The 21,906-nt window shown below is 38.1% G+C and overlaps 1 protein-coding gene across 1 annotated transcript in view; it reads left to right on the plus strand.

The window, feature by feature from the left end:
- mmp24 (matrix metallopeptidase 24) overlaps nucleotides 1-7,942 on the plus strand; it is a gene marked incomplete at its 3' end in the record, with an annotated part of 62,312 nt that extends 54,370 nt beyond the window's left edge. Inside the window, exons 8-9 of the mRNA XM_079840908.1 lie at nucleotides 3,319-3,585; nucleotides 7,605-7,942. Of these exons, the coding sequence (XP_079697034.1) occupies nucleotides 3,319-3,585; nucleotides 7,605-7,942 (605 nt within the window). The remainder of the gene's footprint in view (nucleotides 1-3,318; nucleotides 3,586-7,604) is intronic.
- Nucleotides 7,943-21,906: the final 13,964 nt, after the last annotated feature.

The raw sequence follows: 21,906 nt of genomic DNA on the forward strand, positions 1-21,906 counted from the left end.
CTTTACAGCCGGTGGAAAAGAATACGATGGGACTCGGGCAGAAATCATATTCATGGATGAGCTGATGTATTACAGATTTATTAATCTTCACACACGGCTTGAGAGCAGTGGAGCTTTTATTATGCCGCAGTTGAGCTCTTCCACTTCCACTTTGACAGTGTTTTCAAAAGCTAGCATTTCCAGGCCCCCAAAATGCTGTTGTAGTGTGCATAAAAGGTTTTCAGTTTTCCGTTGAAAGCGGTCGTAGTGCATTAACTAATGTTAACAAATACAACTTTTGATTTGAACTCTTTCCCCACCAGCTTTTTTTTTCAAGTCGCCAACATTTTATAGGAATATCTGAACATGCAATACATCAAAAGAAGAAAAAAAAACTTTTAACCCTTGTGCATCAATTAAAAAAAGTTACACATCCATAGAGGACAAAATGTCCATGTCAAAAAACTCAATTAATATTGGGAGCACAGACTTAAGTTTGGTCCCATTTTAAAGAAGACCCTTGGCATATTATTGTTGAAGCCAAAACAGAGTGAAACCAAAAAAAGTTATAGAAGTTTATGAAAATTATTTATAAATAATATTTTATATAAAATATATATTTTATGAAACATGTTGAACTCTAAAACTGCTAGAAAAGCAAACCCATACATCTAAAAAAGCTGTGTTCCAAATGTGAGGTTGATATCTCAAAAAATGAGCTTTCAGTCAGTTTGTTTGGGCGCAGTGCCAACTTTTCCCCATTAGATGCCAGCAGAACTCCACTGATACACACAGCGATTGGATTTGTTATTTGCAGTATCCAGAGTTTTTCTCTCTCAAATATTACAAGCACACACACACACACAATTTTTTATTACACACATACAAACCACTCTCTGACATCCATACCAACACACCCACACAGTTACAGCTGCATAATTTATCCAATTGACCGTTCTCAAAGACCCGCCCCTTTTAGTTACTGTTGCTATGTCCGACAAGCCATGGCGCTCTCACACCACACACACACGTTCTCATGTAGACAAAATACATCGCGGAGCAAAGAGGACACTGACAACACGACGACAGACAGGACAGAGCAAGTTGCTTTTGATATGAAACAGAGTCTGCAAACCAGCAGATTCGGCGATGTGATTGGTCAGATCGCCTGTCAATCAACCTTGCGGGCGAAATGTGAATTGTCTTTATAATATGCATGAACAGAAAACAGGAATAAAGTGAGTATTTGATTTATAGGCCAAACCTGAAAAAAATGGCACCATCTGGTAAAAAATAGTACACATTTTAATTTTGAAGCCTTGCCAGCAGAATTGAAAGCCTATTTAAAAAAGATTTAATCGTTTAGTTAAATGGCCGTGGGATTAAAAAGTGCAGTTTTAATGGGTTTCAATGGGGACGTTTTTGTCCAAACGATGCTAAGAGGAAGTATTTTGTGTACCTAGTGCAAAATTAATTTTTTAAAGGAAATGGGGGTGAAATAGTAAAAACACGCCGACAGACAGCACAGCGCAAGTTACTTTTGATATGAAACAAAGTCTCAACTTTGAAATTGTCATTTTTTTTAAAGAAATCTAAACAATAAATAGCGTTTTGTGGCTCTTTAATGTGTGGTGATCGCTGTAGCGCTTCAGCTAAAGCTGCTGGTGAACTGATCATCTCTTCCTTCTAGTTGACTGATTAGCAGGAAATAAACATGAATGAACACTAAAAGAAATGTTGTTTCAACCACGGAAAGACGTCAGTACACACCGTTTTTCCATGTTCAAGTTCACCAACGTTAATCTACTAAATCTCCTGACTGCTTTTCAACGGGGACATTTTTGTCCAAACAATGCTAAGAGGAACTATTTTGTGTACCTAGTGCAAAATAAATTTTTTAAAGGAGATGGGGAGTGAAATAGTCAAATTCCCATAACAATACACACCTGTGCCAAAATGTATGTAGTTAGCATTAACACAGGCAAAATTATCAAAAAAAACTAAATTGAAAAAGACAAAAATGACCATGAGGATGCACAAGGGTTAATAAAAACAGTTTAATTCTAGCTTCATGAATTCTTTTTTTATCAACACTTGAATGTGGGTAAGTTTCAGATAAAAGCACCATTTTGAGCAAAAATCTCATTTTTGCCAGATCATATTCAGAACGATGATCAGAACACAGATGGAGTAGATCGAGTCCATCAGAGCTTCACAGTCATATATCCAAACATGCGGTGTAGACAGAGATGTATAAAGTACTAGACACATACTTGAGTAAAAGTACAAGTTCCTTATCAAAAAAGTGACTTGAGTAGAAGTTGAAGTGCTCTTTAAGCACCACACTTAAGTAGAAGTACTAAAGTATTCAACATTTTTTGTACTTAAGTATTGCAAGTAGTTTATTTTAAAATGTACTACTCAAGTACTGAAAGTAAAAGTACAAGTATTGTGTTATGTAGTTATTAAAGAAAGTAGTCAAAAGTTTGAACATCATATTGTTTTTATTATTTCAAATGATTAAGCTAAAGGACAATCACAATGTTGGTAGGTAATTTTTCTACATATTGTCATATAAAAAACCTGAAAATACTGTAGTTCATTAAGATTAAATCTTACTATAACCACTCTTACTAAAAAAAAAATGGGGTAAGCACACTTATATTCTCATTTCAAGAGGTGTTCTGAGTAAATTATTTGTTTGTAACACTTTACAATATTGTTTGATTTGTTAACATTACATTAGTTAATGTATTAGACTAATAACTAACATGAACTAACCAAGATCAATACATTTGTTACTGTATTTATTAATCTTTGTTAATCTTAGTTAATAAAAATACAGCTGTTCATTGTTTGTATATGCTACTTCACAGTGCACATTAACTATGTAAACAAATAGAGAGCAATTTGAGCGCAAGACGCTCGTGTTGTTTTAAAGACAGTGAATGCGCGCTCGCGGGGCTCTCTCGCGCGCTCTCTCTCTCGCGCACTCGCGCGCGCTCTCTCTCTCTCATGCGCGGTAATGTGGGTTTGGAATGGAATGATTCCTAACATTTTTATAATTGTAACGAGTAACGATGCAGCACATAAAAAAAATATCGGAGTAAAAGTATTAAACTCATCGAAAATATGTACTGAAGTAAAAGTGGAAGTTGGAGAAAAAAATAATACTCTAGTAAAGTACAGATACTGCCTTTTAGTACTTAAGTACAGTAGTGAAGTAGTTCTACTTCGTTACTATACATCTCTGGGTGTAGATAAGCATATTTTTGGTGTCATGCAATAACATAATTGAATATAACCATCATATACCATTGCCTCTTGTTTTGACTCTAGGGGATAAATACTGGATCTTCAAGGAGGTTACAGCCGAGCCCGGGTACCCTCACAGCCTGGTCGAGCTGGGCAACTGTCTGCCCCGCGATGGCATCGACACAGCCTTACGCTGGGAACCCGTGGGCAAGACGTACTTCTTCAAGGGTGACCAGTATTGGCGCTACAACGAGGAGAAGCGCACGGCTGACCCAGGCTACCCCAAACCCATCAGTGTCTGGAAGGGCATCCCTGATGCACCGCAAGGAGCCTTTGTCAGTCGAGAAGGATGTGAGTCAGTGAGGTTCCAATATCCAATCAATATTTAATGTGGCAATCAGCCATGTGGTCGGTGGGCATTTTATCTGATTGCTTCGCTCCGGTTTGAGTTGGTTGAGCTTCGGTCTTGAGTGTGTAGTCCTACATATAGTGCATTATAATCAGTGAAGCTTGGATAGTCATTGCACTGAAAGCCAATAAATGCACACTTGAATCCACACGTTCAATATTAATGCATTGTTGCGTGGACACCGTAAACATGAATGATATTACTTGAGAATAGTGCATGTTGGTTTAGCCATCTTCTGTATTTTAGTTGCAGTAATATATGCGCTGAGGTCTTCCTTGTAGAGTAATTGATTAGTGTTTGTTTGGCGCAGTCACTGCAATATTGTGGTGTTGACAGAGTGTTTTGGCTCGGACTCATCCTCCGTGCCGATCGGATTGCAGGTCTGGATTGGCACAGTCGCCGGGAGAAAAGGCAGACACAACTTTTGGGTTTTAAAATTCAGTCACAATCGATGCATTGATATAGTAAAATGGCAGCTGTTCATACCTCAATATTATATTTTGTAATGTTACGGTAGACAGCTCATTTAATGGTATCAGAGGCCTCAGAAGTTTTAATGCAGGGAACATAACGTTCAAATGATTGGAAAGGTACTATGTGAAGGGGGAATGTGGTTGAATTATTTTAAAGTGGTACTATCACTGGGCAATATAGCTAAGAAATAGTGTATATAGCAAGCGGCAACCTTCCGGTCTCTCTCTTGAATCCAACACGGAAGTGACTTAATCTGCAATTCATCGACTGGCCACTAGAGACAGGTCAATCCCACAGACCCCCCCATGTTAAAATGCCCAACTTTACAGCAGAAGAACACATGTTTACAGTCTGGGACAAATTGTGGTTTTGGTCTATACGGCTATTTTGACGACTGTGAGGGGGTGAATTTCAAAAATGCTCTTCAGAAACCTACGGGTGATGTCATGGACACTTATGTCCATATCCTTTGATGGCATTCAATATGTATGCCAGTATTAATGTATTTGCTCTGAAGATGCTTAAAACAATTTTTTTCAGCCAAACACGACTGCTAAGTAGCTTAAAAATGCTTGGAATGAAATACAGTAAATATCTCTGTTCTTCACTCTAAATAGTTGTATTTTTATATATATATATATATATATATATATATATATATATATATATATATATATATATATATATATATATATATATATATATATATATATATATATATATATATATATATATATATATATATATATATATAAAATTAATTATTATTAAAGTCAAATTCAATATTCAAAATTGACTTCAATAAACATTTTGGTAACACTTAAAAATTTGCATTATAAAGATATTCTTAATGTACATTATAAAGCATAATGTATATTTTCATAAGTAATTGTAACCAAGGTTATTATAAAACAAGGAATTATGAAATTATGTAGATTACGAAATCGGTTGTATTTCATGTGTTTTAATGCATTATACTTTCTAAAGGTGTGTTCAATGAATAGATAAGTATTATAATGTATACACCGATCAGGCATAACATTATGACTTAATATTGTTCCTCACGCTTGCCCATTTTTCATGCTTCTAACACATCAACTTTGAGGACAAAATGTTCACTTGCTATATCCCACCCACTAACAAAGAGATAATCAGTGTTATTCACTTCACCGGTCATAATGTTATGCCTGATCTATTACAATTATTCATGAGACCATACAATGCATTATGAAGTACATTACAAGGAATAATTACTGCATTAAAAATACTTTATAATGCATTATACATAACGGCTATAAGTAAAGTGTTACCATATAAAATCTAAAATCTTGATAATATTCATAATGTTGGATAAATTGAAAGAGAAAAAAAAAACTCGGAATTTGTCCCATCCAAGTTAGTGCACACACATTAGGAGTAATGAGTAGTGAACAAACCGTGGACACACACACACACACACACACACACACACACACACACACACACACACACACACACACACACACACACACACACACACACACACACACACACACACACACACACACACACACACACACACACACACACACACACAGACACCTGGAGCAGTGGGCAGCCATTTTTACTATGGCGCCTGGGGAGCAATTGGGGCTTAGGTGTCTAGCTCAAGGGCACTTCAGTCATTTCCTGCCGGAATCGAAAATCGAACCTGCAACCTTCGGGTTACCTGTCTGACTCTCTAACCGTTAGGCCACGACTTTCCCTATATACTGAATATATACCTAGAATATGAATAAAGTGGAAATATGTAAATAATCAGAATCTAAATGACAGTTTAGCACTATAGAAACTAAAATGGCCGACTTTGGATGATGACCAAGATACAGTTGCCCAAATGATATTCTCACTTTTGCTGTCAGTCTGGTCAAATGATAAATACTCAAGTGTCATTCGCTAGAGTCAAGTATTTCTGCTGTGGCTGCATAGAATTGCAGATTTCTCCTTCTTCTCTCTAGAGTATTATCCAGTGAAGAAATGATAATCTGTTCTGTCATAACCTCCATCTCAACATGGAGCCTAGGGCCAGGACTCAAGATGGAGAAGCCAAGAGGGTTATATGGACTGTTTGGTCTGCCTGTAGCTCATGATTTTACTGTCACTCAGATTTTGCGAGAGGGATTTGCCATGTTTTGCTCGGTAAGATAGTAAGAGAGGAAGGACGAGCACTTCATCAATCACACACTCAGGGGTTACTGTCTAAAGCCTCTTCGCTGTATGTACACTCCAAAAAATATTCAATTTATTTAAGCAATTCATCTTGATTTAACACAATTATATCAGGTTTCTGGTTCAAATGTAAGTGATTCATGTTAAACTGACTTAAAACCGTTACTCTTTGACATAACTTGATGTTTTCATTTTGAAATAACATGTTTCAATCAAGTAACCCAAAGAAATAAGACTTTCACTTCCCATCATGCTTTGCAAAGGGGCTGAATTCGGAGAGTAAATGTTTAAATAAAGTGCTAGTTGATGCATTTTTAACAAGATGAGAAAATGGAGAGACTTTTTAATGCTTAATGTTTGGTTATGTTGGTATTTAAACGTTTTTGTTATGTTAGTGTTTTTGGAGGTTACCATTGTGGTGAAGTGTAGAGCATGTGTTTGGGTTGAGGACCTGCTAATAACAATTAAAATTGTTTTAATATTAAAAAACAACTACTTTGGGCATGCCATGGATGTAACAAAACCATCTTCTGGCTAGCCAATAAGACCGTGTTAAAGGTTTTGTAAATGTTGTACAAATAGTATTTCATTAAATAAAAATAATCAATCAAACTGGATTACTTGTTTTGGTTTGTTTTTTATATTCAATTAAATTGAATAGTTTTGGACAAAATTAAGAATGTTAACCTGATTTAACTAAATGGCATTGAATTAACCTTACGTAAAAAACGTAAGTTTACTGAAATAAACAATTTTAGTTCAATTCAACATAACCCAATTACGTGGAACCTGTTGACATAAAAAAAAATTAAGTAAAACCCACGTATCATTTTTTTGAGTGTACGTGTAGTTGTGGGTCTGTGCACATCTGTGAGTGTCTGGGATGTGTTTGTTTATGTGGCATTGGCAATCAAACTGACAGCCCTCGGAGGGATTGTGCAACACTGGAACAACTTTTTGAAATACCGTGTCATTGAGTGTTCACAAGGACGGCTATTTATGTGATCATGAATATGAATTGAGCTTTCTGAAAAGGACATGCATCTCTGCCTGCATGTAAATATTTGCTTGCATTGAATGGCCTTCAACCATTGATCTGTTCATGTTTACAATGAGCTTTACAATTCATGATTCGAATTCGTTTTGTACAATAACTCTGTATTTGGCCTTGAAAGTTTGGTGCGAGTTTGGGGGTGGGATTATCTAATTGTTGACCAATAGTAGATGAGTTCTGGTTGTGGACATCTGTTTGATATCTTACTTTGTTTCTCTCTTCTAGTTTATACCTACTTTTACAAGGGAAAGGATTACTGGAAGTTCGACAACCAGAAGTTAACGGTGGAGCCAGGCTACCCCAAATCAATCCTCAAAGACTGGATGGGCTGCGATCAGTCGGAAGTGGAAAAGAACAAGGACCGCCATCTTCCACACGATGATGTCGACATCATGGTCGCCATTAATGACGTCCCCAGCACTGTAAACGCAATCGCTGTGGTCATCCCGTGCATCCTCTCACTGTGCATTCTGGTCCTTGTATATACAATCTTCCAGTTCAAGAACAAAAACGTCCAACAGCACGTGACCTACTACAAACACCCCGTGCAGGAGTGGGTATGACGGACCGAGGGGCGCGATGGACCCCAAATGCTTCAGAACATAAGTGAGGGCTACTATGCTGAGGTTTGACCAGTGCCTGTTTTCTGAACAACCTTGTCCCAGAATGGGAACAAAAGACGAGGCAAGGGAGTTTCCGCTTCCTTCCCACTTGAGACAAAACTTTACAACAAATATTGCAATTTTTTTTAGCATGAGCCCAACGGACAAAACTTCTGGGGATCGAAACATGTGAAGTTACGCTAACCAGGTTGAGGAACCATCACTCCAGCTTCGACCGAGACCATCGCTTTCTCTTCTCCGGGAGGGTTGGAAGAACCGCAGATTTGCGAAACGCCAGCAAATCCTCGTCTCGTTGTCAACACAAACTTGTACATGAAGTATTATCAAAGAAATGAAACGAGCAAAACAACAAAAAACGACTTGAAAACCATGTAGGTAGAAAGGCCATAGAAAAGAATACCAAGGAATTCTTGCAGTCCACGGGGTCAAAGTTTCGAAGACGGCGTCATGTTTTTATAGGGAGGTTAGGTGGAGTTTTCAAACGAATTCGCTTCATAACATCAATCTGAATGTTTGTTTGCGTTTTTCTTCCTTTCCTCAGCTGCCTACCTATTTCCACAGAGTATGGTTTATAATAACTAGGGCAGTCTTAACACCTCCTCCCACTTGCCTCTGTACTCCTTTCCTTTTCTTTTGCTGTATTTATCAGTCGGAACAATCTCTTTTTGAACAGAAAGCACTTGCGTTATGTCTTTTTAGGAGGGATTTTTTAGGCCTGATTTCTTGCGATGCTTTTATCCGTCACCTTTCCCTCCATCTTGTACCTTGTTACCATTTCACCAAGTGTAATATTTGAGACACTGGTGCCAGGCAGGAACATGAACAATGAACAGATCTGAATATGAAAGCGCTTCGTTCCCGTTGCCTACAGGAGATGATCTCTCAACGGTTCATCCGTCCTCTTGGAATGAACGTAATATGCTGTATGTCTAGCGTTGAAGTGACTTCAATTTCACGTGTTCGGTGTGTGGATCGTCTAACACTTAGCTCAGAAATGTCTGTCGGGTGCTTTTATTGGTTTTTCGACTGTGCTATTTAACAGTGAAGTGTGTCTGACTGTACCATATTAACACATCATTTCGTGCTCATCTGCTGTGGGATTGGATATGATACGTTGCACATAAGAAGGAGCCGAGATGTAATTGATGTTTTCAGATATCCGAATGGAACTTTTTGGATTAGCCTGACAAAGCTTCGGGCGTATATATATATACAGTATATATTAAAGGTTTGTAGCATCTTAATCACAATATTAAGATGGTAGACTCGGCGAGACTCCCTATAAGGCTTCACTTAGCACATGGTTTATCCTTTGGCATTGGGGTTTTGCTGATATTTTTGCCTTAACACATTTAGGTTGCATGTAATGAAACCCATTTTGTTTTTCTCTGTGGAAAGAGCTACGAAAAAGCCACTTTTTGTTTATTCCGCAGAGAATCGTGTACATATTGTATTCACAGTTCAATGGAGCATGGATCTGCAACAGAAACTACCTGGCATCTACTTTTTAGGTTTCTAACCAATGGTTTGAGCATCTCTTCGAGCTTTACCATAGTTTTACACTGAGCTGGCTTCAATGGCATGGTGTCTGTGACATTACGTCACTTTTGTAGTTGCCATATATACATCTGCCCAAACGATCGACCGCTTGGAGATCATCTGATTTTATAATACATTTCAACCAACATGAATGTTTTCTGAATAGTCCTGCCGCCTGTTGAAGGTTTTCTGGGTGAGACAAAATTAGTTGTGTCTTCCAAAGTAACATTTCACCCTCTTTTGGGCCTTCTTTAAAGGGGAACCATCACGTAACCACTGATTTGAAAGACGAAAAGATTCAAAGCGGTCATTTTTAGCGTACTGTATTATCGTTGTACCTTTTTTGTTCGAAGAATGCTTGGTATAACGATTGACTATGGATTGTTTTAGAACACGGTGGAAAAAAATGTGTAACACTTTACTTGAAGGGGTGTGCATAAGACTGACATGATAAGACCATAATCATGACATGACATGAATATGAAGGAGTTTTTATGCATGTTCATGACAACTGTCATTAAGTGTCATTCGCTCAATTGTGACATTTTTAATGCAAAGATGACATTATTTGAGATGTCTTAGTTATGACAACTTGACATAAACCGATACATCATAACCTGTCAGTGTCTTTGTCATGACAACTTAACATTACCAAGACAACATAACCTGTCATAAACATGACATAGCAGATTAATGATCAAACTTAAGAATTAAAATCTTAAATATTATCCAAATTAAGTGTTAATACTCTGTAAAAATATTTTATAGAAGTGTCATGAATATTTTCCTTGACCTAAACTACAGTGGTACAAGTTGAATTTGTCATTAAAATGTCATTAAGTGTCAATACTCTGTCAAATTATTTTATAACAGTGAAAACTCGCCTCAAAATGATAGAGTGGCACCACTGGTTAGGTGTATGTCATTATGATGGTGTCTTAGCCAGACTTATCCATGATGTAAAAAAGCCTTTCAAGAAAATATAAATGTGTGGGATGCTGTAACTAACTGTTTAGGAAACTTAAAAAAAAAAAAAAAAAACATTATGAACTGAAAAATATTCACGACGCTGTTATAAAAGTATTAACACTTAATGACGTTTTAATGACAAATTCAACTTATACCACTGAAAAAAAGATTTATGACAGGTTATGTTGTCTTGGTAATGTTAAGTTATCATGACAAAGACACTGACAGGTTATGATGTATTGGTTTATGTCAAGTTGTCATAACAAAGACATCTCAAATAATGTCATCTTTGCATTAAAAATGACATAATTGAGCGAATGACACTTAATGACAGTCGTCATGAACATGCATACAAACTCCTTCATATTCATGATATGTCATGATTATGAAGGTGTCATATCAGTCTTATGCACACCCCTTCAAGTAAAGTGTTACCAAAAATGTATATTTAGCCTGGTGTTTTGATCTAACTAGCTCAATGCAGTAGTACTGTGGAGGGGTTACCTGACTGTACCCCTTTAAGACATTGTGCCTTGTCTTTAAGTCCGCTATGGCACACTGAACACTGCTCATTTACATTGAGTTCCACCTCATTATTTCAACAGTGGATACATGAATACATCCCTTGATTTCTATATTATTCAATGCCTTTACTAAGTGAAAACAATGCACATTTTTGTTGCCCTCCTTCTCGTATACCATCTTTTGGATCTGTTGCGCGAGCAGCTTGATCGTGGGAAGAGAAGTGGCATGAAACTAGAGCAGATTTTACATGTTTGTGCCCACTTGGGAAAGACTCAATGTTATTGTCTCTCAGATAAGCATTTTTATTAGTCAGCTCTGAATCTAGAGCACCTGTTCGCAACAACAAGCAATGTGGCCCTGAAGTGATCTAATGTCTCGGGTACAGGAAGTACTGGGTGGGAGTATTTTTAATGGAACACACTGTGCATCACCAATTGTCTTCCTCAACTTTTAATCCGTCTGATGAGCTGGTGTTGGTATAAGAGACGGCAAGACCACTTGCTCTAATAAGCCATGGACTGAATTTGACAATGTGGCACAATAGTGTGTTCCAGTTCCATACTTAAGAGGCTTTATGTGTTTATTATGGATGACGGACATCTTATATAGCAGTTTTAAAGTATGTTCTTTATCGATATGAGGATGTCTTGTGATGGAAGAAAAACTCTTGTGGCAAGGCTGCTTAAGTACAGAGATCAAAATGTCAAATTCAAATTTATTTACAGAATAATGGACAGCTCTAGAGGTATTTACACATGGTCACGTCATGCATCTTGATCGTTCGTATTGCAATCCACATAAATGGCAAAACCTACTATGAATCTATTTCTGAACTATATGCAAATCAATGTTGTTTAATGTGCTTACGCCCAAACATCTGTATGTGCCGTGATTCCTTTTGGGACGACTAACATTTACAGATGTGCCCTGGAGAACCAGATGCATGCCATTCCAAACATCTCCAGAATATTGGTCTCAAATGCTTTTTGGAGAGCATTTACAATTTACTTGCATTAATAAAAATGCATGACGTGACCAAGTGTTTCAGAATAAGGTCTGCAAGCATTTTTAGGGGCCAAGCACCAAAGGTGCGATGGCATCTGTTTTATCCGTTAGTTTTCTTATTATTCTTCTTCTTCCGCCATGGGAGTCTATGGCAGCCCATAGAACCGTACGGTAAAAAGTTGTGAAATTTGGCACACTGATAGAGAACGGGCCAAACATTCACCACAGCAAATTTGGAGTCTCTAACTCAATCCCTCTAGCGCCACCAACTGTTCAAAGTTTCACATTTTGAACCATAAGGGCTAGAAACTAAATTATATTTTCCCTCTGATTGGCTCAAGACGATTCGCCATTTTCTGTCATGAAAATTTTCCTCCAAGATAGTTTGTCCGATTTGCATGAAAAATGGAATCAGATCATCTTCAGACCATGCTGGCAAAAAGTTATCAAAAGCTTTTTGATAAACCCAACTGTTCTCGAATAACGCGCAAACAAATTCGACAAAAAGCGCGACAAATTGGATGCGAGGCAATATCTTCGCAGCGCTTTAGCGTATTTAGACCAAACTTGGTACATGTCATCAAAAGCATGACCTGAGGCTACATGCAGTGTTTCGGCACAGCGCCACCTACTGGTCTGGAGATAGGAAAATGCCTATTTTTGCTTATAACTTGCCAAAATTGGTCTATAACTCCGAAATGAAATGAGATATTTTGACAGAATTTGACACACGTATTTATGAGCGCACTCTGAGGACACATAAAAAAAGTAGTGGGATTGCACCACTTGGTGGCGAACAAATTCGACAAAAATCACGCCAAATTGGATGTGAGGCAATAGCTCCGCTGCGCTTTAGCGTATTTAGACCAAACTTGGTACATGTCATCAAAAGCATGACCTGAGTCTACATGCAATGTTTTGGCACAGCGCCACCTACTGGTCTGGAGATATGAGAAATTGCTATTTTTGCTTATAACTTCCGAAATAAAACCCCAAAATGGTCTCATTAGATTCGGTACTACATGCAGAGTCAAATGATACCCAATTTTCCCATATAGGCTATTTTGGACGTCGGCCAATTTTGATTGTAAGTGGCAAATAAATGCAATCAAAGTCAAACATGGGTCATTTTTTGTGTTTATAAATATAAATGTCTATAACTCCTAAACTAAATTAGATATTTTGACAGAATTTGACAAAAAATCTACAAAAAGCACGCCAAATTGGATGCGAGGCAATATCTCTGCAGCGCTTTAGCGTATTTAGACCAAACTTGGTACATGTCATCAAAAGCATGACCTGAGGCTACATGCAATGTTTCGGCACAGCGCCACCTACTGGCCTGGAGATAGGAAAATGCCTATTTTTGCTTATACCTTGCCAAAATTGGTCTATAACTCCGAAACGAAATGAGATATTTTGACAGAATTTGACACACGTATTTATGAGCGCACTCTGAGGGCACATAAAAAAAGTAGTGGGATTGCACCACTTGGTGGCGAAAAAATTCGACAAAAAGCACGCCAAATTGGATGTGAGGCAATATCTCCGCAGCACTTTAGCGTATTTAGACCAAACTTGGTACATGTCATCAAAAGCATGACCTGAGGCTACATGCAGTGTTTCGGCACAGCGCCACCTACTGGTCTGGAGATAGGAAAATGCCTATTTTTGCTTATAACTTGCCAAAATTGGTCTATAACTCCAAAACGAAATGAGATATTTTGACAGAATTTGACACACGTATTTATGAGCGCACTCTGAGGACACATAAAAAAAGTAGTGGGATTGCACCACTTGGTGGCGCTATAATTGAACAAAATGTTAAATCAGCACTAACTACAGTGCAGTATTTTGTTGTATGAACACATTAGCGTGTTGTTATGAAACTTGGTATGTGCCATTTGGGACCATGCCCTGAAGGTACTCAAAACGTTTCGAGACAGCGTTATAATGAAATTTCCAAAAATGCTATTGCATATTGTTGCAGTTTTTCTGAAACTCCCAGCCATGCTTTTATGTCACATAGTTTCTTTTTGTGCTTGGCCCTGGTGCTTGCAGCTATATTTATCTTTTAATCTGCACTATTATCACTTAAGGATTTGATTGTGAAAAAAAAAACAGGACATTTAAGTTATGAAACCATGCCATTTCATAAGGGAATTCTGAAGCTAACAGAGCACTGCGCAAGCCAGTATTATGTGTATATATTAACACACTGAACATTTAGCAGTGTCAGAAGTGAAACGTTTAACAGAAGAACTAAAGTGTATTTATCAAAGGTGGATATCTTTAGAAATGTTTGTCGTACGGTAACGTGAAAGGTTTGTTAAGATAGAGGCGTATCATATGAAAAGCTATTTATTTATCATTAAAGGAGACATAAGGGTATTCTACACAGTTTAATTTGAAATCAAGGTGAAGCCATGCCTATAACCACATTAGTTGCACAGAAAATTACAAATAAAATAAAAAAATACAGAACTGTACAGGGAGATACGTAAATAGGAATACTCTGGTAATTTGCCTCTTTTTAATGGGTATGATCGTGGCTTTGGACAACAGTCACTTTAAACCCGAGCTGCTGTTGCCTTTTGTTTTTTATGGTCCTTTTATGAGACTAACAATAGGACAAACATATCAGAGGTAGTCAAGGAACCAACTGTATTTACGCTTTATAATTACAGAGGGTTAATTTTAATGGAGATTTTATCTGAGATAGCTTTAATGTTTTGTTGGTTTGTTTTTTATTATCCTTTTTCTTGACTGACCATGGGGGAAATTTACTGTATTAGTGTATATAACTGGTTCTTTTTTCCCTTTGACAAGAGTGAACGCCTCACTCTGAGGTTTAAATCAATCCAGATTCTGTCCTTGGAGTTTTGATATTTTCTGATTTACAGGTCAAATGTCCGCTCAGCTTCGTCCGGGTTTTAATGGTCATGTAAATACAAAGATTTACTGAAACTTTTCAGACCTTTTGTATTTTTCTTTCACTCTAACGGTAGCCTATGATTTCACATTGTCATGCATAATGTTGATTATTAAGAATCAGAGTGATTGCTTTACTAATATTAGATATGATTTAAGTTTTATTTCTTAAATCCTGTTTTTAATTCTTTGAACAACGAGTCGTTTTTATTTACGGTTTTCGGTCTACAGTTTTACACTGTGTATCTAATATCACCACGTTCAAAGAAATGTCAATAAAATAAAATTACATAAATGTTGAGTGTTTGGTGCTTTCTGGATGGATGCTTTACAAATACAGTAGTGCTTAAAAGTTTGTGAACCCCTTGCAGAATCTGTGAAAATGTGAATCATTTTAACAACATAAGAGGGATCAGACAAAATGCACGTTATTTTTTATTTAGTACTATCCTGAATTAGATGTTTTACATAAAAGATGTTTACATATAGTCTACAATACTAACAAATAGCTGAATTTATTAAAATGACCCTGTTCAAAAGTTTATGAACCCTTGATTCTTAATACTGTGTCGTTCCCTTACGATCCACGGCTGTTTGTGTGTTGTGTGTTGTTCGTGAGTCTCAGTTAAACTGCCCAACGTTCATCAGAAAAATCCTCCAGGTCCTGCAAATTCTTCAGTTTTCCAAAATCTTTCGCATATTTGAATCCTTTCCAGCAGTTACTATGATTTTGAGTAGGGCTCTGCGATATTGAAGAAAAATGTGATATGCAATACCTTGTTAAATATGATTTTCGATATGCGATACGATATTGCTTTAAGTGTCTAAAATCGATTTAAATTATATCTAAAAACTGAGAATGATACCATTTATGTGTTTAACATTCTTTCTGGGAAAAGAAAGCATCGCTACAACCTCTGAAAGTGATCAGCAGTGTTTTAGCAAAAATTAATGTCAAAAATCTGCCAATATAATTTTAACATCAATGTAAACAAACAAAAGATAATTAATGGCAATATTTAAATACCAAAAACTCTTTGCTTGACTTGGTAATATATAGTTATATCAACCTAAAACTTAACATCAAGAACAGTAAACAAAGACACCTGAAGTAGGGGTGGAGTCGGTGGACGATTATTTGTTATTAAAAATAAGAACTCTTCTTCACATTAATTAAATATACACTGATACATAATAAAGCTACAGAGGTTATTCAGCCAATAGTGATTTTCTCTTTTTCTTTTGTTGTTTGACAGACAGCGGTAGGTTTACTGTATTACTGTACTGTCACTTTAAGACCTAATGCATGGATCCTATTGACACGCATCCGGTTTCTTTCCCCAACTGATAATGTTCACTTAAAGCATAACCGACTGTGTTTACATGAACAACACTCATCAAGACAGCCATTTTGACACAACTGTGTGTATTTGACAGTTTGAGTGTGTAACAAGACACGAAACAGAACTGAGGGGAACACACACTTTCAGAGAGGCGGCTTGTGCGCACGTTTCGGTGTGTGTGTCAGACAGTGCGACTGCAAGGAGTTGTTTTCCACAAGTTATTGCGTGTGCCCAGTCTATTTTCTGCTATATGCGTCGACCTAAAACGTACACTTTTCACAATATTGAAGTAGCCTATTAAAATCATTCAGATATTTTGTGCCGTTGCGATATGCATATTACGCTGTGTACATTTGAGATATTTCGATATATTGTGCAGCCCTAATTTTGAGATCCATCGTTTCACACTGAGGACTTTGAAACATTCACTGATGCTCCAGAAGGAAACACAGTGCATTAAGAGCCGGGGGTGAAAACTTTTGAACTCTATTGCTGTGTTCACACCAAACGCGAATAGAGCGTCAGGAGCGAGTGATTTCAATGTTAAGTCAATGGAAAGAGGTCTTGCGACGCTATGGACGCGATTCCGCCTCATTTGCGCGTCCAGTTCGGTCTTGGTGCTTTTGTGCATTCATGCGTTTGAAGCGAATTCACGTCTGACGCCCGATTTGAGAAACTTTAAACTTTTTGAACTTTGGCGTCAATTCGCGCCGCGTTAACCAATCAGGAGCCTGCTCACTGCTGTCACGTGGTAAAGTGACGTGATGAGAAACCCTGCATAATTAAAAAATACTACTATTGTGTCACAAAATGTAGTTTTAAAGGTCCCATGGCATGGCATTTTTCTATTATTTTATAATGTTTCCTGAGCTGTACTTATATTGTTAGTATGACTTTTACATCATAAAATGTCATAATTTAGAAATAAAAGGCATTTTTTCTATACTGCTGTTTGCCCTGTGGCTGAATGCCCTGCTTCAAGAGGCGTGTCTGCTGTGAGACTTCAGTAAAAACGCCCACTGTTGTGATTGGCTGACATCTTTGCATTTTATATGAGCGGAGGGGGCGTGGTTTATCGAGGCACGAGCAGGCACGAGTCTGCCAGGGAGACGGATGGACCTGAGTTCACTTCACATCAGTTCTCAGCATGTCTGAACTGTTTTAGTTACAGCATATACTTTAGGTTATTAGTCTATTTCTAGTCGGAGGGACTGTCACTCATGTCAGAAAGTTAGTAACTTTAGTAAATTATGGATCAGCGCTGACTGGAGACGCGAACCGTTTAGAACGATTCAGTCCGATTTGGTGAACTGATTCGGTTCACTAAAAAGAACTGGTTCAAAAGAAAGATCGTTCGCGAACCGGACATCACTAATGTATCAGAGACTGAGCTCAGCGATTGCTAACAAAGTTATTTATAGTAACTACTGAGTTATGAGAGCGCTGTCAGTCAGCGCGAGTTTATTGTGTTTGTATCTGAGAGTTCTGAATAAACACGAGTCCCAGTCACACCGAGTCCGTCTCTTCATCATTATTCTACCAACTTTGTAACACATGCAAAGTACCATTACAGCTGTCGAGATGAACGAGTTAAAAGTAAGTGTTGATAATAGCATTATTTTTAAAATAAAATAAAAGCGTCAGTGACGCGCGTTGAGTACACAGCGCAAACAAAGACACAACAGCAGTAATCGGATGTAATCCAGTTTATTGTGGGGCTAGGCTGGCTAGCCCGGATATGCTCAAGCTTACCCCCCTTCTGCTTAATCTCACGCCGCGTTTGGTGCCTCCGCTGTGGGCCAGATGCAGTACTGTGGGTCGGGGATGTTGAAGGCCGAGCTTCGGCGTGTGTGAGGTTTATCTCTAAAGATGTGGCTCTGCTGATGTTGAGCAGAAACGACTGTATGCACATTTTAGAACCGATAGACGCGACGAGGACGTACAAAAACACTGACTCACAAGATATAAAACACGAAAACACCGTTCTGTCTGGAGAGAGAGAAGCCGCATTGTGTGCACGAATAATAAATAATTAGCTACACATCAGAAATCACTGATCACAGATCAGAAGGAACTGAAAAAAGACTTCTGTTTTAATTTGTACATCCAAACACTGAGAAACTGCCAGCGTTCACTCGTTCACAAGCAATGATGCAATGATCTCTCGACGAGCGTTTGCATGGGCGTGCCAGATTCTCTGGGCGGAGGAAAGGGAGGAAACCGTGCCTGCTTGGACGTCAAACCAGGCGACTTCAGGATTGGCTAGTCTGGCCTGTCATTTTCTCAAAGGCAGAGAAAGACAGCCACAACTCGGTTTTACACCGATCAACATTTCTATCCACTTGGGGACAATATTCAGGCTAGGGGAACTCATATTAATGTTGAAAAACCTCATAAAATGAAAATTTCATGCCATGGGACCTTTAAGACTTTTTCAGGTGAGAATGTAGTTGTTTAAAGCTCAAATCTGTGGTTTATTTATAAAGAGAGCGCCTATTTAAAAAAAATAATCTTGTGTTTTTGGAGTTGTGAGATCCAGGCGATCACCGGGCGTTCAGCCCTCATTAACCCCAGCGAGAGCAGCCTTTCCTCGGCCAGTCCTTCTGCCATCTGCCGCTGCTCTGATGTCCTGTGGTGGTTCATCTTGTGTAGATCTAACGGCCGATCTTTGGTGTCATGAATCTATAATTTGTTGTCTGCCAAATCGTTTTGACTGAGGGCAAAGAGAAGTTTCATAACTTTACTTTTTAAGGATATTTAAATATACATGCAGTGAAGATAATGGGCGTCGGAACCATTGTATGTGGGCGGGACAAGACCCACCCACTTTTTACGATCAATGATATTGGACCCACTCACTTTTATCGTCTCTAATCCAGCACATGTCTGTTTACCTACTCCTAACCAATAAACACTTATTATTAAACACGTTAGACACTTTATTTCCACTTTTCTAATATTTTTGTCATTTTTATTGAAAATAAATGCCTTTCCGATCTGAAATGTGATGGGAAGAGGGAGTAGAGTTAGTTCAGTAAAAGGCAGATTCGAACCGCGGGTCGATTTGCATCAAAACTTGATGCCATGCGTCTTACCCCTACACTATAGCAGCTGTCAAGGACAAGGTGATTTCCGTAAACTTGTCTTGTCCAACCAGATGTTTAGCAAACAAGGCAATATATTTGTACTTAATGTAAATGGCATCTACTCCAGTAAAAATGTTCTGAGAGAGGACCCACCCACATTTTTTTTGCTTCCGACGCCCATGGTGAAGATAAAGTAGGAGTTGCCTGGACCACATTTGTGTGACTATTAATGTTTAATATATATTTTTAATGAAAATGAAAAGAGGCTGAGGTGTTTTATGACACTAGACGCGGTAGACATGATTTTGACGCTCTATTCGCATTTGGTGTGAACGCAGCATAACCCTAAATATATATATATATATGTTTTTCTTTTAGCACTTGCCCTTTATAGAAGCAACAGATGATACTTACATGTTTCCTGGAAGACAAATTAGAACAATTTACCTTTTCAACCCAACCCTCCCCCCATGCAAACTTATTTACATTTACATTACATTTATGCATTTGGCAGACGCTTTTATCCAAAGCGACTTACATTTCATTCAAGGTACACATTTTACATTTTGTCAGTTCTTGCTTTCCCTGGGAATCGAACCCATGACCTTGGCGTCGCTAGCGCCATGCTCTACTGTTTGAGCTACAGCAAAGCTATTTTATGTATAAATATCTTATCTTATTCTCCAAGTGGTTCACAAACTTTCAAGCACCACTGTATAACAAGGAAATTCATAATATTTGTACATGCATATTTTATAAGTGCAAGTTGAGATCAACTACATAATACATGCTTTTGATACAAAGCAGTCAGTACAGAAGTGTTGAGAAGAACAGGTTGTGTTTGTAAATACATTACAAACGTGAGCCAAAACTCAAGTCTTTAATGGCATCAAACCCATTGCAACTCCAGCGCCTCCATGTCTTCTGTTGTCCCACACCGAATTCATGGACGAAACGACCAATATAGTCGATCTCCGGACTTTAGTACCAGTTAGTGCAGGATATCATGAAGCTCATGTCGTCTACCTTTCTGGTGCCTATTCGGCACTGGGGCAGGTCAGTGTCTGGATCCCGCTGGTCCCGGGACTCAGGGCCAGGAGTTTGGACACTGGATGAAGATGCTTCACCTTCCAGATGGCCTGGATTCTTCTGTTGCTGGTCATCAACTGAACTGGTACTTTGATCCGACCCCATTTCTTTAATAAAACACATTAGACTTAGATTAGCTTGCATATTTTGCATTCAGTTGCAAAAATATATTTGATCGATTATGATATATTGCATTTTCAATCCAATATTACACCAGGGTACAGTGATTTATACCATCATACTGTATAATTATTACCCTATTCATGTACCATGGTACTCTACAATATATCATAATCCATAAAATATCAGTCTCAATCCAATACTGTACCATGGAACAGAGATTTATACCATCATACTGTATAATTATTACCATATTCATGTACCGTGGTACTCTGATATTTGATTGATAATGATATATTGCATATTCAATCCAATACTGTACCATGGAACAGTGATTTATACCATCATACTGTATAATTATTACCATATTCATGAACCGTGGTACTTTGATATTTTATTGATTATGATATATTGCATTCTCAATCCAATACTGTACCATGATACAGTAATTTATACCATCATACAGTATAATTATTAACATATTCATGTACCGTGGTACTCTGATATTTTATTGATTATGATATATTGCATTCTCAATCCAATACTGTACCATGATACAGTAATTTATACCATCATACAGTATAATTATTAACATATTCATGTAACATGGTACTCTGATGTACTTAAAAACACCATTGTAGATCTGAATGAAAAGGGTTTTATAATGGTTTAATTGTCAGATATCTTTCCTGAATTCATAAGCAAGATTTTTATGATAATATTCAGCAGCTTCCTCGCAAAACAGTTTGAGGCAGGACCTTAAAATAGAGACACCATCTCTAACAGGACAGCAATGTATTGAAGACGCTGCAGAAACCGCACTTAGGGAGTGTTTGTCACCGTGACTGAGACAAAAACAGATCAATAGTGTGTTAACGAGCCGAGGCACGTCAAAACTTTACCCCACGCCGCCTCCAACCGCTGGAATCTTGCGTTTTCACGGCTCCGATTAGCTCGCGATGTTTCCAGGCAGAAAACGCGGGGTGGACGTCAAGGGTCACGGGCGCGCGCTGCTGCAGTGACGTTTCGCAGGTGGCCAGCTAATGGAAGTGTCAACAAAGACGACGTCACACTGGAACTCAATGGTGATTGGCTTACAAATCCACAGCGCTAGGAGAGGTGTGTCCTGTTGCTATGCAGGTTTGTAGTGGATGACAAAAACAACACGGCTCGACAGACTCTAAGCCAGGGGTGTCCAATCCTGCTCCTGGAGGGCCACTGTCCTGCAGAGTTTAGCTCCAACCCCAATTAAACACACCTGTACGAGCTAATCAAGGTCTTATTAGGCATACTAGAA

The sequence above is a fragment of the Gobio gobio genome, assembly GCF_949357685.1.
Source record: "Gobio gobio genome assembly, chromosome: 17".
Lineage (NCBI taxonomy): Eukaryota > Metazoa > Chordata > Actinopteri > Cypriniformes > Gobionidae > Gobio > Gobio gobio.